Here is a 17,285-nt window from a genome sequence, read left to right as displayed (position 1 = left end):
ACACGCTGCATGAGAGGGACAGAGCACGAAGCGGGTGAGGACAGAGACCTAACAGTGCACAGGATGAGGGCTGGATGGACATCAGGATGCAGCTCTGCAGACAAAAATGACCCTTGTCTGCAGACTCAACGTCCTTCCCTCTAAAATGTAAGACTACGGCCTAACAGTGGTGAGCACCGATGAGATGACACGCGGAAGTGTACTCGTAAGTCCGCAGCAGTGAGCATCGTCCTCATCTGGTTATAATGACAGTCAGAGAAACCCAGAACGATGAGGGCTGCTAATACAGGGAAGCCAAGGTGCAACCACACCATGTTTCTAATCGTAACACCCAATATCACAAGTTCTGCAGTGAACCCAGCTACACGTACTATTTGAACATGCTCAGTTAAACAAAGGGGGAAACACTGGAAGAGCAGAGGCCTCATTTAGCAGTGAACCAGGCTTCCTATGTGGGGTCAGGTGCAGCGGGTCTGTGAACCTGAATGGGACAAGTGCTCGTGTTTCATCATCCTGTCTGTGATGTAGTATTTTCACTGAACATGAACACAGCTGACAAACTGCCGCAGCACCAGCAGGACTGGGGACTTTGCTCCTACTGGAACTCGTAGGTCTTTTATATCACACTGTGGAGCTTTGCAGATGCCATAAAATACTGGCATGCATCACTGCCATGAAATGATAGAAGTTACGCATTGGTTGCCACACCTTGTTATTTCACGTTAACAGAGAACACAGATTACTATATCACAAATTTGTTTCCTGTAGTATTTTGATAAATATATTTCACTACAATGGTTTCCTCTATAACCTACATATTAATGTTATGCATTAAAAACAGTATTTTGAGAAGGGCTCCAAAGCCATAAAGGTTAAGAACTCAGGAACTGACCCTACTGTGCAGTGGTTGGAAACTGACGCTTGAGATGAATCAAACCCTAGTGCTGCATATGACGAGATGGGGGAGTTCTGGGGGGCAGGCGGAGAGCAAAGCCAAACCTCACTGATTCTGAGATTCTGCCCATGGCCAGCGCTAACAAGACTGCCCAGACATCCACAAACCACAGTTGTCACAAAGCATCAGAACTGTGTCCCATTCTTGCTACCAAGTTCATGTCCATACCTCAAAGGCAAAAAGCGGGTCCTGTAAAGGATTGCTCCAAGGGTCCACTGAACCTCCTTGTCATAAACCTGCAGGGCTGTCTTTAAGTTTTTATAGTTGAAAGGAAATGAAAAGCCCCTGTGAAACACCTCGAACATCCAGGCCGATTTGAAGCACTGGTACCTACAAACACCAAGCACAAACACAGTGGGACTGATTCACATGTCAAAAGAAACTGGACACAGAGGACTCCCTGTGACCAAGGTGGGGTGAAGGCTTCCTGAGCCAGCACCCTGAGCAGCCACCCCAATCGCACGCATGTGAAGTTAATTTACATAGTTTATACCTGGATAGTTAAAATCAATCAGCTCAGGAAACTTGGGCTCAGTAAAATTTAATACATTGCCACGACAGATTTGTCCCTTTGGCATTCCATCTTTTATTCATTCAATAAACACTGAGCAACTTCCAACTTTATGGGACCTCAGTTTCTTTATTATCAAATGAGAAGAGAGGAGGATCCTTTGCAGCATTGTTAGCATTATTTACCAGAGGCTTACTTTTGCAAAGCTAAAGTAAGTAACTAATAAGATTTAACAACAAATAAGATAGTCAATTCATTAACTTATAGTGAAAGGATTTTTTAAAAGCAACAAATAACTATAAACAAAGCAGAAATGACAAACACTGGCCCTGGCTGGTTGGGTCAGTGGTAGAGTGTTGACCTGGCATGTGGATGTTCCAGATTCAGTTTCCGGTCAGGGCACACAGGAGAAGCGACCATATGCTTCTCCACCCCTCCCTCTTCTCTCTCTCCCCCTTCCACAGCCATGGCTCAACTGTTCAAGTGCAACAGCTCTGGGCCTCTTTAGGTGCTAAAGATAGCTCAGTTGTGAGCATGGCCCCAGATGGGCAGATAATTGGCTCCAGACAGGGTTGTCAGGTGGATCTTGGTTGGGGTGTATACAGGAGTCTATCTCCCCTCCTCTCACTCGGAAAAGAAGAAAAAGAAAAAAAAAAAGAAATGACAATCACCACTAGACAGACAAAATGAGTGCTCTGGAGACTAAGAGAGAAGGATGGAGTCTTGCTGACACGGCAGAAGACTGTCAGGGACCAAAAAATCAATGGGGTTTTTAGAGTTTGGATTTCTGGGGGACACAGGTGTGGGGAACTGGCTTAAGCTGACAGTCTGCCCAACCCCCCACCTCGCTTGCCTGACTGGGTTGCAAAAGGCTGAGCCCTTCCCCACACCTCCATCTATTTGCTCATCCCACCCTCCATGTTCCCCGGAGGGACTGGAGGCAAGTTTCTTCTTTGTGTAAGGTTGGGATGTTTATGTATGGTGGGGGTTTTCTGCACTTGGTAGAATTCTTGGGTTGCCTTGGAAACTGTAATCAGAAAAGTCATTGATTTGCTAATGTCCCACTTTGCCCTAAAAATAAAGGAAGATGAGGTTTTTGGGCACGGCCTGTTTTCTGCCAGGGCGGTCTGTTTCTGCCAGCAGTAACTGCAGAGCCCTCCCAAACCCATCTTTTAATTCTTTAATTCTTTAAGTCTATTTTCTTAATTCCACACCGTTCTCGCTCGGGACCTGAAAATACTAGTCACGCTGGTTTGCGACAAGTGGCACCTGAGCCAGGGACTCGAGAAAGGGAGTACTAAACTAAAGGAAGGTGACGGAACTCCCCAAGTGCGCGTGATAAGTAAAGCTTTTGAGCAGAGTTTTTGGCAAAAGTATAATCGGGAGTAATAAATTAGGGTCAAAAGTGAGGGACTTTTTTCTTTTTGTACAAATGTTTTTATTTGAGGACAAAATGTTGTTTAATCAGAGTGAGGTAAATATAGAGGAATGTAAATATGAGAACCCTCTGGAGTTTGAGGATGACTTGGGAGAAAATGAGGGTACTGCAGCTATGGCTGCCTTAACCGTGGTGCCTCCACCGCCCTCGGCTGCTTCTTATACTCAACCCTCTGCTCCTCCATACCCTTATTGGGTTGCCCCCAAAGTCTTTGTCTCAGACTTTGGAAATTCCCGCTCCAACAATCTTTAGATCAGGCTAGAGATACGGGGGCCAAAACGGAGGAATTGAGCAGAATTAGGGAAGGCACAGATGTGCCATTTCAAGAATTTGTTTCACGGCTGATTCAGGCAGTTGAAAGAATGGTAGACAAAAAAGTAGAAAGGATTTTAGTAAAACAGTTAGCGTATGAAAATGCTAATTCTGTTTGCCAGGCTGCACTTCGGCCTTATTGCAAGAAGGGAGATACAGAGGATTATATCAGAATATGCGTCAATGTTGGGCCTTCATATATGCAAGGACTTGCTTTTGCCACAGTGCTTAAGGAGAGGCTTCCAGGACTCTTTGATAAAGGGCAGAACAAATGAAAGAAGGAAGGCCTGGGAAGTACTTCTGCCCGTGGATCTTGTTTCCAATGTGGAGGTTCGCGGCATTCTGCTAGAAATTGCCTTGCTATACCCAGATATCAGTCTCGGTGTCTCCCTCAAGAGCGGCCAGCTCTTAAAACTCCGGATCTCTGCCCACGCTGTAGGAGAGGGAAACATTGGGCGACTGAGTGTAAGGCTAAATAAACTGCAGAAGGGCAGGTGATTCAGGGAAGGGACGGGGGAGCCCCCCCACCCCCCCGCCTCAACTAAGTTTGCCGCTTGTAGAAAAATTTCAGCATAATTAATCTGAACTGCCAGTTGCAGCAGCTATTAGAATTTGAGAATGAATAGAAGACTCAGGTGTTAGGAAAGTTACAGCTTTTTCTTGTTATTGTTTGATTTTCTTTAATATTTTAGCTGCAATATAATTTTTTTTCCTATTCTTTGCCTGGAAATTAAGGCGGAGGATGCCTGTTTGGATGTGGCTACACAAGATTTTCATGCGGCTGCCTCGAGATTTTCTTGAAAGAATTTTGTTTAGTCTCATCCTTCTTTTGTCCCTCTCAAAAAATGCCCTAAAACCAGGCAGAACGTCTTTTTAATCTGGTTGTATTCTGAAACCCTAGGTTTCTCTCTGGTTTGTCTAATTCTTATTTTTGTTTAGTCTTTGTTTAATGTTGTCTAAATGTAATTTTTAAGGTCTAAATTAAGTTCTTGCATGCAAAAACTGGAAATGTTAGCTTTAATATTGAAAAATAAAATGGTTTTATCCCTACTTTTTTTTTTAATCGGAATATGTAAAGCGTGCTCATTTAAATTTAAATAAAATGAAATGTGGATCCTAAAGACTTGCTAATTTGGTCGAATTGCTCCAAGCTGCAAGGCTTGAAGCAGGGTAGATTTGCCTAACAAAAGTGTCAATTTTTTTTTTTTTTTTTTTTTACTTTGGGAAGATAATGAAAGTCATACTGGATTTTTCCAGCCTTAATGTACTCTCAAAATTGCCTATTAATTAATGGGGTAGGAATGTTTTAAAAAGTATTAGAATGTTACTTGGAAAAGCATTTACTATATTTTGCTAAAATTAACACAAAGACAGGTATTTCTTACAATCTTCAAGGTCAAGGTATTATAAAGCGTGCCCATCAAATGCTTCAAGGTCAATTATAAATAATAAAAAAAGGGGAGTCATATCCTGGAGTCATATTCCTGGAACTCCTGAAAATCTTTTTTATCATGCTTTTTACTTAAAAAAAAAAATTTTGTGGTTTTGAATGCTGATGTACAGGGCCATTCAGCAGCCGAGAGATTCTGAAATCCTTCAAGGGACACCAAACCTCTTTCTCCTGCAAATTCCTACCTTCCTTCATTTGATCCAGCTAATAACACTGTTCTTTTTCCAATCAGCTCCAGATATATGGAAAGAGCTTATATAGATGGAGGAAGACCCTCAAACCCCTCAGTGAGACCTTCTGAGCATGGCTTTTAAGGTCTATAATGACCAAGAGGAACAGGAAAAGGCAGACAGAGCCCAAAGAGATCAGGCAAAATATTGGTTCTTGGCATACACCCTTAAAGGCTCCAATGCCCCTAAGGGGCCTCATAAGCCTCCATAAGGGCCCTGCTTCAAGAGTGGAAAGGAAGGTGATTGGGCTAAAGCCTTCCTGGCTTCTCAGCCTCTGCCAGGGCCATGCCCTTGCTGTGGGAAAAAGGGACACTGGAAGGTAGACTGCCCCCTCGCTCCTCCAAGGGAGGGTTCAGTCTTTTCCAGCCCTATCCCAGCCACCTGTGACCTAACCTTGCCTAGTCTGCTGGGACTTGCCACTTGAAGGTTAAAGGTGCCCAGGGCCGTTGGCCCCCCATCTCGTGTCACGGTGGACGAGCCTAGAGTAATCTTCCAAGTAGCAGGTGAGCTGATCTCATTTCTTACAGACACAAGGGCCACTTACTCTGCCTTGCCTGAATCTTCAGGGTTTTTATTCATCTCTTGAAGATCTCTGTTGTGGGTACTGATAGTCTTATTTTCCTTCCTGTTTGCCACAGATCCACTGCCTTATTTAATCTCCTCCAGCCTCAATGCCCCATGCCTGTTTTAGGCTGGGACCTACTCCAAATTCAGAGCTCTTTTTGCCCACTTCTGTTATGAATTTACCTCTACCACCCAGCATAGTGTAACCCAAGGTTCTCCTCACCACCCCCACTGCTTCAAAACTCCAGGGAAGGCCCCCTAGATTCATCTCTCCAGGTTAAAGAGAACAGAAGCTCCATCTCCAAACATGCTGCACATGGCCCTTCCAGTCTACCTGAATCATTGTCAGCTAGAAGCAGTGGTCAATGGGACTTGGACTCTAGCTGCAAAGTGTGGAAATATGACAACAGTTCCGTGTCATGCGAACTTTTCCTTAATGTGTGTGACTCCTGCTCCTTGGGACAGTTCTCAGACTGAAGTGGGGTTGGTTTACATTTACAAATAATGTGAAGTGGTGATGGTGTCAACATGGACTTGGTGAAATTACATTAACATGTTAAAGACATTCAAAATTGCAAAGATTTTATTTTAGATCTTGCTGTATTAGCTAAGAATTTGCTTAATAATCTAAAAGGCTTTAATCACTTCATTGTATTAAGACACTTGTTTTGGTATCTGTTAGCATTGGCTATTTTAATTTTGTTATTTTATGTTTTTCCAGTCTGCCTCTAAATCAGAACATGGGAAATCAAATGAATATAAATCACAGCACACAAATTGAAGTTAAAAAATAGAAAAGGAGGATCTGTTGGGGACTGAAAAATCAATGGGGTTTTTAGAGTTTGGATTTCTGGGGGACACAGGTGTGGGGAACTGGCTTAAGCTGACAGTCTGCCCAACCCCCCACCTCGCTTGCCTGACTGGGTTGCAAAAGGCTGAGCCCTTCCCCACACCTCCATCTATTTGCTCATCCTACCCTCCATGTTCCCCGGAGGGACTGGAGGCAAGTTTCTTCTTTGTGTAAGGTTGGGATGTTTATGTATGGTGGGGGTTTTCTGCACTTGGTAGAATTCTTGGGTTGCCTTGGAAACTGTAATCAGAAAAGTCATTGATTTGCCTTTGCCCTAAAAATAAAGGAAGATGAGGTTTTTGGGCACGGCCTGTTTTCTGCCAGGGCGGTCTGTTTCTCCCAGCAGTAACTGCAGAGCCCTCCCAAACCCATCTTTTAACTCTTTAATTCTTTAAGTCTATTTTCTTAATTCCACAGCATTCTCACTTGGGACCTAAAAATACTAGTCACGCTGGTTTGCGACAAGACTCAAAAGGATGATGCCCAGCCTCACCCTGATGTCTGGGCAGGATTCAAAAGCAAAAGATTACTAGGGGACTTCCAGGTGCAAAGAAAAGCAAAACTGAGAAAGATAGGTTTGGAGCAATATATACTGCTCACAAAAATTAGGAGTGTTTCAAAATGAATATGTAGTGACAAAATATCCCCTAATTTTTGTAAGCAGTGTATGTTTGGGCTCAAGTATTTGTCATCTTGTTTGAAAGGAGGCCAAGACAGATGAGGAGGCACAGTGACTAAGGAGGATAAATAGGCAGGCTGGGCTAGGGGTGGTTTCTCAAAGGCTCCAGGCTTGGCCATCATGACTTACTTTAGCCGGTGGAGGTCAGCGTGAGAGGCATACAGTCCTCGGTCAAAGCGCTCTCGTAAGATCGACCACTTTGTTGCACAATAATCCTGAAAGTTTACCCAAAATAAATTATTAGTAAAGGTTATAATTTTTTTCATTTAATCAAGGGTTTATCAAATTCATATTCATAGCAAATGTAGCTTTCCAGTTAGAAGACATACAACCACTCAGTGAACACTCCCTGATTAGCAAAGAGTGCTTGTTGTCTTAAAGTTCTGCCAAAGTTCAAAGTTATTGTTAAAGAGAATCTCACTGCCTACAACCAACCTCTTCAGAACGGCTAATTCCTCCCTCCCTCTGTGATGGCACACAACAGGCATGAACTCTCGAAACGCAAAGTGGGACGGGGCTGATTCAGACTGAGCCTCTCTATCTGTGGTTACATGGTGTGAGGCTGCGGGAATACACAGATGATTACCATACACTGTGTCTCTGAAAGAAGGGAATGAGGTACCCCTTTCCCTGAAGTTATTTGTACTCATACTAGCAGCTAACACTTACTGAGCTCTATGTAAGTACCTTTTCTGAAGGTAATAGTTAAAATGACTCAACATGGCTATTGTCTCAAGCTCTATTTAAAGGATGAAGAAACTGAGGCTCAGAGAAGTGGAGACAGCACATAGCCCTCCACGCCAGGTGAGGAAGGCACTGCGCGCACCAGAATACTGCGAGCGAGCAGAGAAGGGAGGCGGCACAGATGTGGTGGAGACAGAGCTGTCCGACACACCAGTGTAGGAGCTAGGTGGGGAGACGACGCTATTGTACGGGGATTTGAAATTCATCCTGGAAGGACAAGCAGCCGCTGCAGATTTTACACAGGAGGGCAGGTGACTGCACTTGTGTGACAGAACCACCCAGGAGTAGCTGGAAGATGAATGAGAAGGAAGAGCAGATGCGAGAAGACCACCCAGGCGGCTCCTGCCAATGGTGCTGGTGACCGACGAAGGCTGAGGCTAGGACAACACGAGGACAGAGATCAGGGAGGGTCTGAGAAACATCCGTGACATCAAGTGATGTGCTTGATTCCACAGGAGAGCCCAGTGAGGGATGAACAAGTGACAGGGAGAAGTCTCCACCTCCTGGTGTTGGGAGGTTGAGAGGGGACTGGATGGATGGCTCGCGATGCTGCTGAGAATATAAAAGGAACAGGGCAGGGGGAAGACAATGGGTATATTTGAGTCGTGATATCCAGCAGGCACTGGGTGGTGGCCAGGGCTGCAGCCTCTTCATGAGAGGCAGCAGCAAATCAGAAGCATGGATGAGACCATCCAAGAACTTGCAGGTCAGAGGCCAAGAGGGGGAAGTCTGGGATCACCAAGGTTTAACAGGTGTGAAGGGGGGAGCCCTTGACAGAGCCTGAGAAACTGTCAGAAAGTCAGGGAGGATGAACGAGTACTGTCAGATGAAAATCCCACCATTACACAGTAGTAGATAAGACTGGAACCGGGAGCCACTGGGGACCAGCACAGTTCATGGACTGGGGGACAGAAGGCAGCGCACGGTGAACGTTTTGCTCCTGCTGTATTTCTCCCCTGACTGAGGGCACAGTATTCCCGATGTGCTGCAGGAGAATCTTCCATCCTCCACCTTTCCCTTCTCCTGATCTGGGCCTCCAATTGTGCAGGGAGTACACGCCTGCCACTGTCTATACCCGGCTCCCAATTCATGGAGAAGATGGTTTCTTTGAAGGTTACCTTTGCAGCTTTTGTAAAGGCCATGGCGTCGTAGTCCCCTCCCATTCGCAGCACATCCTCAGTGCAATAGTAGAATTCAGAGAAGCCGTAGAATTCACTGTTCTGGAAGAGAATCGGGGGCTGGTAGACCCCATTGAGGGATGTCTGCGTCTCGTTTGTTTTGTTCATGAAAGGCTGAAGAGTCTCCCGACAGAGGTCAAAGTCCCCAGTTCCCCGCAGGTAAAGAGTCTGTCCATTTTGCTGGATCTCATCTTTAATGTCTAGAGGTAAGCAGGGGTCCAGGTATGGAGTCTCAGGAGCTAGACCAGTCTGCTTCCCCAGGAGCCTATGGGACAAATATCACTTATAAAATATTTCTATTTTAGGATATTGTAAAACTTATACCAAATGTGCTATATAATATACCACTTTAAAAAAGAAATCATGCCCTGGCCGGTTGGCTCAGCGGTAGAGCGTCGGCCTAGCGTGCGGAGGACCCGGGTTCGATTCCTGGCCAGGGCACATAGGAGAAGCGCCCATTTGCTTCTCCACCCCTCCGCCGCGCTTTCCTCTCTGTCTCTCTCTTCCCCTCCCGCAGCCAAGGCTCCATTGGAGCAAAGATGGCCCGGGCGCTGGGGATGGCTCTGTGGCCTCTGCCCCAGGCGCTAGAGTGGCTCTGGTCGCAACATGGCGACGCCCAGGATGGGCAGAGCGTCGCCCCATGGTGGGCGTGCCGGGTGGATCCCGGTCGGGCGCATGCGGGAGTCTGTCTGACTGTCTATCCCTGTTTCCAGCTTCAGATAAATGAAAAAAAAAAAAAAAAAAAAAAAAAAAAAAAAAAAAAAAGAAATCATGGGACTACCAATTTCTTAACATTATTCAGTTAGTGCCTGGAGCAAACAAAGGACAAGTTTTTATTGCTTTTTCTATCCACACATGTGAATTTCTGGAAAGTGTGGTACCAAATGGCTCTGACTTCTCAGTCTCCCCTAAAGTTCAGGTCTCCAGAGGTGTAAGGTTAAATTAATCAAGGAAATACATTATTACTTACCTCTATGAATTAGAATTTTTCCCCTCAAAATTGTTTTATCAAAACAAAGAAAAAAATTAATAGGGCATTTTATATAACACCAGATTTCAGATATTTTTATCCATCCAAACAGCTTTTATGTTCTTATAGACTTATTTCAAATAAATAATTGTTATATACTTAAACTTATAAATTTAAACTGATAGTGCTGCTTTTATTTGTTTTATATATTCTCTATATTTATATATTCTCTATATTTATATATTTCATAAACTAATTTTTAAAAGTTCCAGTGATATGTTAAAACCATGAACTCTGACTTCATTTCTTTCTCTTGAATAACTTCATTTCCTGTGGTCTTATCCCCTAAATAACTGCATAGGCTCGCTCTGAGGGACAGCAAGCCCCCTTTGGAGCCTGGGGGGACACAGGGCTGAGGCAGGACCCTGTGTCCTCTCAGGGGAATAAAAAGCTAACAGTGACCAACAGGCTTCTGCTGACCAAGGCCCCTGACTTGCCTGGATGTTTCCTATGGGCACAGACCTGGATTTGAACATGATTGTGGAGCAACGAAAGGTGCTCTACCTGTTCTTCTGAACCGTGTGGGCAAATATCTTTTCTTCGTATCTCTGGCGAGCAGCATTGCCACCAAACCCAAGAAATGTGGCCACATAGACTCGGTACACATGCTCAGTTTGGTGAACATCACATCCAAGGTTAAACTCAGCCAGCAAGTTCTTAGCTACTTCTTCCTAATGACGTAAGGATAACAAGCTTTAATATTTTAAGCAATATAAAAACAATTACCTTCTTTAAAAAGAAGGGTCTAAAAAAGATCATCTAAATGAGCAAAAGTCTCTGCTACTGTATTTCCTTCTAAGTGCTCCACCTAACTCAATACGACAATTCTGACTTAAGAAATTTCAGATGCAATGCCCATTTGTGATATTGTCACAAAAGGAAGTTCGTAATCTAGTTAATATTTGCTAACCTAGTAAATCTACTTATGAAATCCTATGTTTTGGAAATAATCCTAAATATTGAGAAGTCTCTATATACAAATATGTCTTTTGCAATCTGGAACAGAAAAAACTGGATGTTATCTAAATACACAACTCCTAGGAGGGTTTAGTAATTTATGCTAATCAAGTTTATGGAGGAACATATTTACTTATGTGTATTAAATAAAATACAATTGCATAACCAGTAAAATTTTTAAAATCATATTTTTAAAAACTATAGAAAATTAAAGGATGAAAAGAAATAACATCAATAACAATGATTTCTTCAGATGACGAATCCATGGGTAATTTTTAATCCTGATTTTAAAGAAGTTTTTAAAGCTTGCTATATATATATATATACACTTTACTTTAAAGGGAATAACATGACTTTTTACAGAGCATAACAGTTTCTGGAGGCATGTCTGGGTCGGAAGCGGGAAACACAGATTGTAATAGCTGAACTTACAGAGCGTTTTTCTAAGGAACTTTAATAAATGTATCATTTGTTGGGCCAACACTCGGTGCCAGGCAATGCGTTAGCTATCTGATAATGCACTACCTCGTCCAAAGCACAGAGTAGCTCTGCATCAGAGGCACTTACAGTCATGTTTCCGTGCATGAGGTCAGGCCACTAGCAAGGAGAGGGCGGTGCAGCCTAGGCCTGTCCAGTCCAGTCTCTAACTACCATGCTACGCTGGGCCAAGTGCAGGAAAATCAGGCTTTGGTATTCATTTACACAGACTGGAGGCAGTGATCATCCCATGCAGCAACTCAGGAACACATGGGAGCCCCCTGCTGCTCCCCACACAGGGACACTAGCCTGCTGGGAAACTACAGTGACAGCACTGACGGACGGAGATGAGAGCGAGTAATAAACCCCAAGTTCAGAAACGTGAGAGGCAGTGGTTATGAACCTCAGTCCTTCCCAGAAAGTCGAAAGCTATGAGCCATTATAAAAAAAGGTATTTCCCCCAATTATAACTTAAGAAATCTGATGCTATTCTATTTAAGTTTTACAATCCCTGTTGAGAAAAGAATTGAAGCGAAAATGTAAACAAAACTCAAACATGTGGTTGACATGTACACCAAAGAAACCCTCTATGTGAGTTCAGAAAACAAACCAGCTGACTTCAATGAACAAACACAACAGCTTAGGAGAGGTCTGCCTGGCTTCTTCCTGTCTCCTGGGTTGAGAAGGTGGCCCCTCAGCAAGCACAGTAAAGATGTGGTCAGATGCAGAAAACAAAACAAAAATGGATGGAGACATGTTAAATGAAACCAAATCAAAAAGAAGAAATCTGCACAGATAATAACCTGCTGTGAGGAGGCAAAGCTTACAGTTTTGGGGACTTCGTACGCTATCTGAGTTGACACGCCTCCCATGTCGAGAATACCGGCAGTTCTCTTCCGGAGAATGGCTTCACTACTGCTTTCACTACCGGGAATGTTAACTTCCACCACTGCCTCATCATCTGCAAAGAACGAGAACCATCCATCGGAACAGAGCACATCAAGAGAGCTGGGACCTTTGGAAGAGTCATCTTGTTTTCACGGTACGTTTCAAGCATTTCTAGGCAAACCCAGCCTCCTCTTCCCAACTGAAATCAAGTGTGAACCAGCAGCTTCTCCTGCTCTATCCCAACACTTAGCTCCTTTCTTATCCTTTAAACTTACACAGAAAAAGCCGTAATTTCCAGTTAGATACGTTAGTTGGAAAGATGATACTTACCATCTTCAATATGCTCAAATCGTCCGAGAACAAAATTAATGCCGATCCAAGCATACACACCTATAGACATTGCACAGGGTAAAGGTAAGAAGAAAGTTTTAAAATATTTTGTATAATTGATAAATGTTGTCTGCACAAACATCTATTTTCCTGACAACTTGTGAAAACATCATCTGAATAACTCATTTCTACCAATGTATTTCATCTTTTTCTAGTAGCTTTCCACAAACTCTCAACTTTATTTATTTATTATTTTTTAAGTGAGAAGCAGGGAGGCAAAGAGACAGACTCCCACATGCGCCTGACTGGGATCCACCCGCATGCCCACTAGGGGGTGATGCTCTGCCCATCTGGGGCGTTGTTCATTGCACCAGAGCCATTTTAGCCCCTGAGGTGGAGGCTATGGAGCCATCCTCAGCGCCCAGGACAACTTGCTCCAGTGGAGCCTTGGCTGCGGGAGGGGAAGAGAGGGATAGAAAGGAGAGGGGGAAGGGTGGAAAAGCAAATGGTCACTTCTCCTGTGTGCCCTGGTCGGGAATGAAAACTGGGACTTCCACATTCTGGACCATTGCTCTACTGAAGCCAACCAGCCAGGGCAAGAACTCTCAACTTTTAAATATCATTTACATAGGATGAAAATATAATTCCCTAGGGGCTAGTTTTACTTAAAAATGTACAAGTTGTTTTCAAATATCAGAGTTAATTTTTTTATGAACTTAAACTTATCCACTGCAAGGTTTTAAAAGAAGTTAACATCTCTTCTATTTCCTTTACTCCTCACTCCCACCCGCCACATCTGCTTCTCTTTTTACATTTCCTACATCCAATCTTGACCCATCTTAGTAGCCACCTTGACTTAAGCTGTTACAGCAATCTAATCCATCTTCCTTCCCTACACTTCCAATCCAACCCACTCTATACTCTGCAACTGAACTGATTTATAGAATAAAGTTCAAACTTCACAGCCACACAATTCAAGACCTATCCAAATTTTTTACTGAATAAGTTTAACATGTAACATTCTGTAAGTATGGTGTGTTACTTTGATACATTTTGTATCAAATGTATCAAACATATTACATATTATAATATGATTACATATTGTAATGTGATTGCCCTTACAGTTATATTCATATTACATAATTATAGTACAATATTATTGTCTACATTCAGTATAATGCTGAATTTCAACCTGCTGTTAAGTGGACCTGTGCAGTCAAACCTGTGATGTTCAAGGGTCAACGGCACTGAGCATTTAGATCTCTATGGCTTGTTTACTATTTTTTTTTGCTTGTTTACTATTTGTTAAAAGTTTGTATCCTTAAACACCATCAGTCTTACCCCTGATGCCCCATCCTCTGGTAACCACCATTTTATTGCTGTTTTGTTACAGATTTGACTTTTTCAGATTCCAAACATTAAGTGGTATTATACAGTGCTTGTCTTCCTCTGTCTGACTTATCTAGCTTAGCACAATGTGCTCAAGGTCCATCCATATTGTTGCAAATGGCAGGTTAACCTTCTCCTCATGGCAGACTAATATTCCACTGTGTATATGTACCACATATTTTTATCCATTGACTGTTGATGGGCACTTAGGTTTTTCCATATTTTGGCTATTGTGAACAATGCTGTGATAAACATAAGAGTGCATGTATCTTGTCAAAGTCCTATTTTCATTTCCTTTGGGAATGAAATACATAAAAGTGAAACCTGGACTGTATGGGAGACCCATTCATTGTTAATTTTGGGGAGGAACTTTCCATAGTAATCAGACCAATTTACATTCCCACTAACAATGTACAATATCAGGGTTTCCTTTTCAACATAGCCTCACAAACTCCTGTTCTCTCATCTTCTTGATGAGTCTTTCTAACTGGAGTGAGATATCTCTTTGTGGCTTTCATTTGCATTTCCCTGATGACCAATGATACTGAGCATCTTTTCATGTGCCTATTGATGATTTTGATGTCTTCTTTGGATAATGTCTATTTCCTTCTTCTACCATTTTCCAATTGGATTGGGGGGTTATCTTTGTTGCTGTTATTAAGTTGTATGAATTCTTTATATATTTTGGATATTAACTTATCTGATATAGAGTTTGTAAAAATTTTCTTTCATTAAGTTACTTTTCAAATAGTTTCTTTTGCTGTGAAGAAGCTTCTGAGTTTGGGCTCTGGCCAGTTGGCTCAGTGGTAGAGCATCGGCCCAGCGTGTGGAAATCCCGGGTTCGATTCCCAGTCAGGGCACACAGGAGAGGTGCCCATCTGCTTCTCCACCCTTCCCCCTCTTTTTTCTCTCTATCTTTCTTCCCCTCTCACAGCAAGGCTCCATTGGAGCAAAGTTGGCCCAGGCACTGAGGATGGCTCCATGGCCTCCGCCTCAAGGTGCTACAATGGCTCCAGTTGTAATGGAGCAACACCTCAGATGGGCAGAGCATTGCCCCTTAGTGGGCATGCTAGGTGGATCCCAGTTGGGTGCATGTGGGAGTCTGTTTCTCTGCCTCCCCACTTTTCACTTCAGAAAAACACAAAAATAGCAGCTTCTGAGTTGGATGTAGTCTCATTTGTGGATCTTTGCTTTTTTTGTGTATGTTTTTGGTGTCATGCCCAGAAAAATCATTGCCATGATGAATACTGATGAGCTTCTTCCCTAGTTTTCCTCTAGAAATTTTATGTTATCAAGTCTTATGCTTAAGTCTTTAATCAATTTTGAGTTCATTTTCATGAGTTGTGTGAGGCAGGGGTCCAGTTTCCCCAGCACCACTTATTGAAAAGACTATCCTCTCATCAGGTGTTCTTGGCTCCCTTACTAGCTGATGGTAAAGGCAAGGATTTAATTCTGGGCTCTCTATTCTGTTTCCTTAGTTGATGTGTCTATTTTTGTGACTGTACCATACTTTTTTTTTTTTATTACTGTGGCTTTATAGTACTTTGAAATACAGAAGTGATACCTCCAGCTTTGTTCTTTCTTTCTCAGGATTGCATTGACTATTTGGGGTCTTTTGTGGTTCCACACAAATTTAAAAACTGTTTCTATTTTTGTGAAGAATGCTTTTGTTGTTGTTTTTTTGTATTTTTCCAAAGTGAGAAGCAGGGGTGAGGGAGGGAGACGGACAAGATTCCTGCATGCGTCCGACCAGGACCCACCTGGCATGCCCACTAGAGGTCAATGCTCGGCCCCTCTGGGGAGTTGCTCCGCTACAATTGGAGCAAGAGGCAGAGGCCATGGAGCCCTCAGCGCCTGGCCAACTTTGCTCCAATGGAGTCTTGGCTGCGGGAGGGGGAAAGAGAGATAGAAAGAAAGGAGAGGGGGGAGAGTGGAGAAGCAGATGGGTGCTTCTCCTGTGTGCCCTGGCTGGGAATTGAACCTGGGACTTCCACACACCGTGCTGACACCAACTGAGCCAACTGGCCAGGGCCCATTTGTTGTTTTGATGAGGACTGTGCTGAATCTGATGGCTTAGGATAGTATAGACATTTTAATAACATAAACTCTTCTGATCCATGAACATGTGACATCTTTCCATTTGTTTTTCTTCAACTTTTTCAGCCAAGTCTTGTATTTTTCACTATACAGAGCTTTTATTTCCTTGGTTAAATTTATTCCTAAGTATTTTTGTTTTTGATGCTATTATTTCTTTTTTTTTTTTTTGAGCGAGAGAGAGAGAGAGAGAGAGAGAGAGAGAGAGAGAGAGAACTGACAGAAAGAGAGATGAGAAGCATCAATTCTTTGTTATGGAATCTTAGTTGTTCATTGATTGCTTGTTCATTGGTTGCTTTCTCATATGTGCCTTGACTGGGGGGCTCCAGCAGAGCAAGTGACCCCTTGCTCAAGCCAGTGACCTTGAGCTCAAGCCAGCAACCATAGAGTCATGTCTATGATCCCACGCTCAAGCCAGCAACCCTGTGCTCAAGCTGGATGAGACTGCAACTGATTTCTATCTGCTAATTGTGTATCCTGCCACTTTATGGAAACTGTTGATTAATTCTGAGATAATTTCATTGTCTTTCTGAGCTTTTTTGTATCTTACTGGATTTCTTCACAGCTTTTTTGAGTTCTTTATCACTTAGATAACAACAGTTTGTGTTTTTGAGTTGTTACTAGAAAATTGTCATTTTCTTTTTGTGATACTCTATCGGCATGATTTTTCATAGTGTCTGATGAAATGTGCCTCTGCTGCTGCATTTCAAGTGGTGAATACTTATTCTATTTTAGTCAAGACTGGCTTATTTTGTTTTTAACAATTCAACAGGTGCTTAAGTAGGAGACTTTCTTTTACTTTCCAGAAGGTGGTGCTGTATAGCACAAGTTCCTGGTTTCTCTTGCTGGAGCAGAGTAAGTTGGGAGAACGCTCATTAAAAAAAAAGTTGGTGGGAAGGAGAAAGAAAAGGGTAGCCACAGAGTTGAGGAAGGTATGTGCTTAGCACTTGGTGCTGCGGGTGTGTCCACAGACCAGAAAGGGGGTCCCCTCAAGTGGGAGTGTCCCAGCTGTCCATGGTGGTACTCTTGCAAGAATCCTGGGGCAGACAGTAGGTAACACATTCCTTCAGTCCTCTGCCTTCTTCCCTTTCCTTTCTCCTCGTCACTGTGCTGTGTTCTGAGACAGCAGCAGGTTCCTCCGGCTGCAGCATGCGTGGCCAGGTAGACTCCATTCACCACCTTCATCCTCCACCTCCTTTGCCAGACAGT

General features: G+C 43.2%; 1 protein-coding gene across 3 annotated transcripts in view; it reads right to left on the bottom strand.

The window, feature by feature from the left end:
• Positions 1–17,285, bottom strand: part of ENTPD4 (ectonucleoside triphosphate diphosphohydrolase 4) — a 40,108-nt gene that overhangs the window by 4,136 nt on the left and 18,687 nt on the right. For 2 of the 3 annotated variants that reach the window (XM_066267391.1, XM_066267409.1), the window contains exons 7-12: positions 12,594–12,653; positions 12,179–12,336; positions 10,446–10,612; positions 8,852–9,176; positions 7,119–7,204; positions 1,124–1,285 (exon numbers count right to left, since the gene is read on the bottom strand). In XM_066267391.1, coding sequence (XP_066123488.1) covers positions 1,124–1,285; positions 7,119–7,204; positions 8,852–9,176; positions 10,446–10,612; positions 12,179–12,336; positions 12,594–12,653 — 958 coding nt within the window. The remainder of the gene's footprint in view (positions 1–1,123; positions 1,286–7,118; positions 7,205–8,851; positions 9,177–10,445; positions 10,613–12,178; positions 12,337–12,593; positions 12,654–17,285) is intronic. The other variant, XM_066267401.1, reaches the window with a different exon arrangement.

The sequence above is a fragment of the Saccopteryx bilineata genome, chromosome 1, assembly GCF_036850765.1.
Source record: "Saccopteryx bilineata isolate mSacBil1 chromosome 1, mSacBil1_pri_phased_curated, whole genome shotgun sequence".
NCBI lineage: Eukaryota > Metazoa > Chordata > Mammalia > Chiroptera > Emballonuridae > Saccopteryx > Saccopteryx bilineata.
The sequence above is the reverse complement of the archived record's forward strand: the minus strand, read 5'-3'. Positions and strand labels throughout refer to the sequence as shown.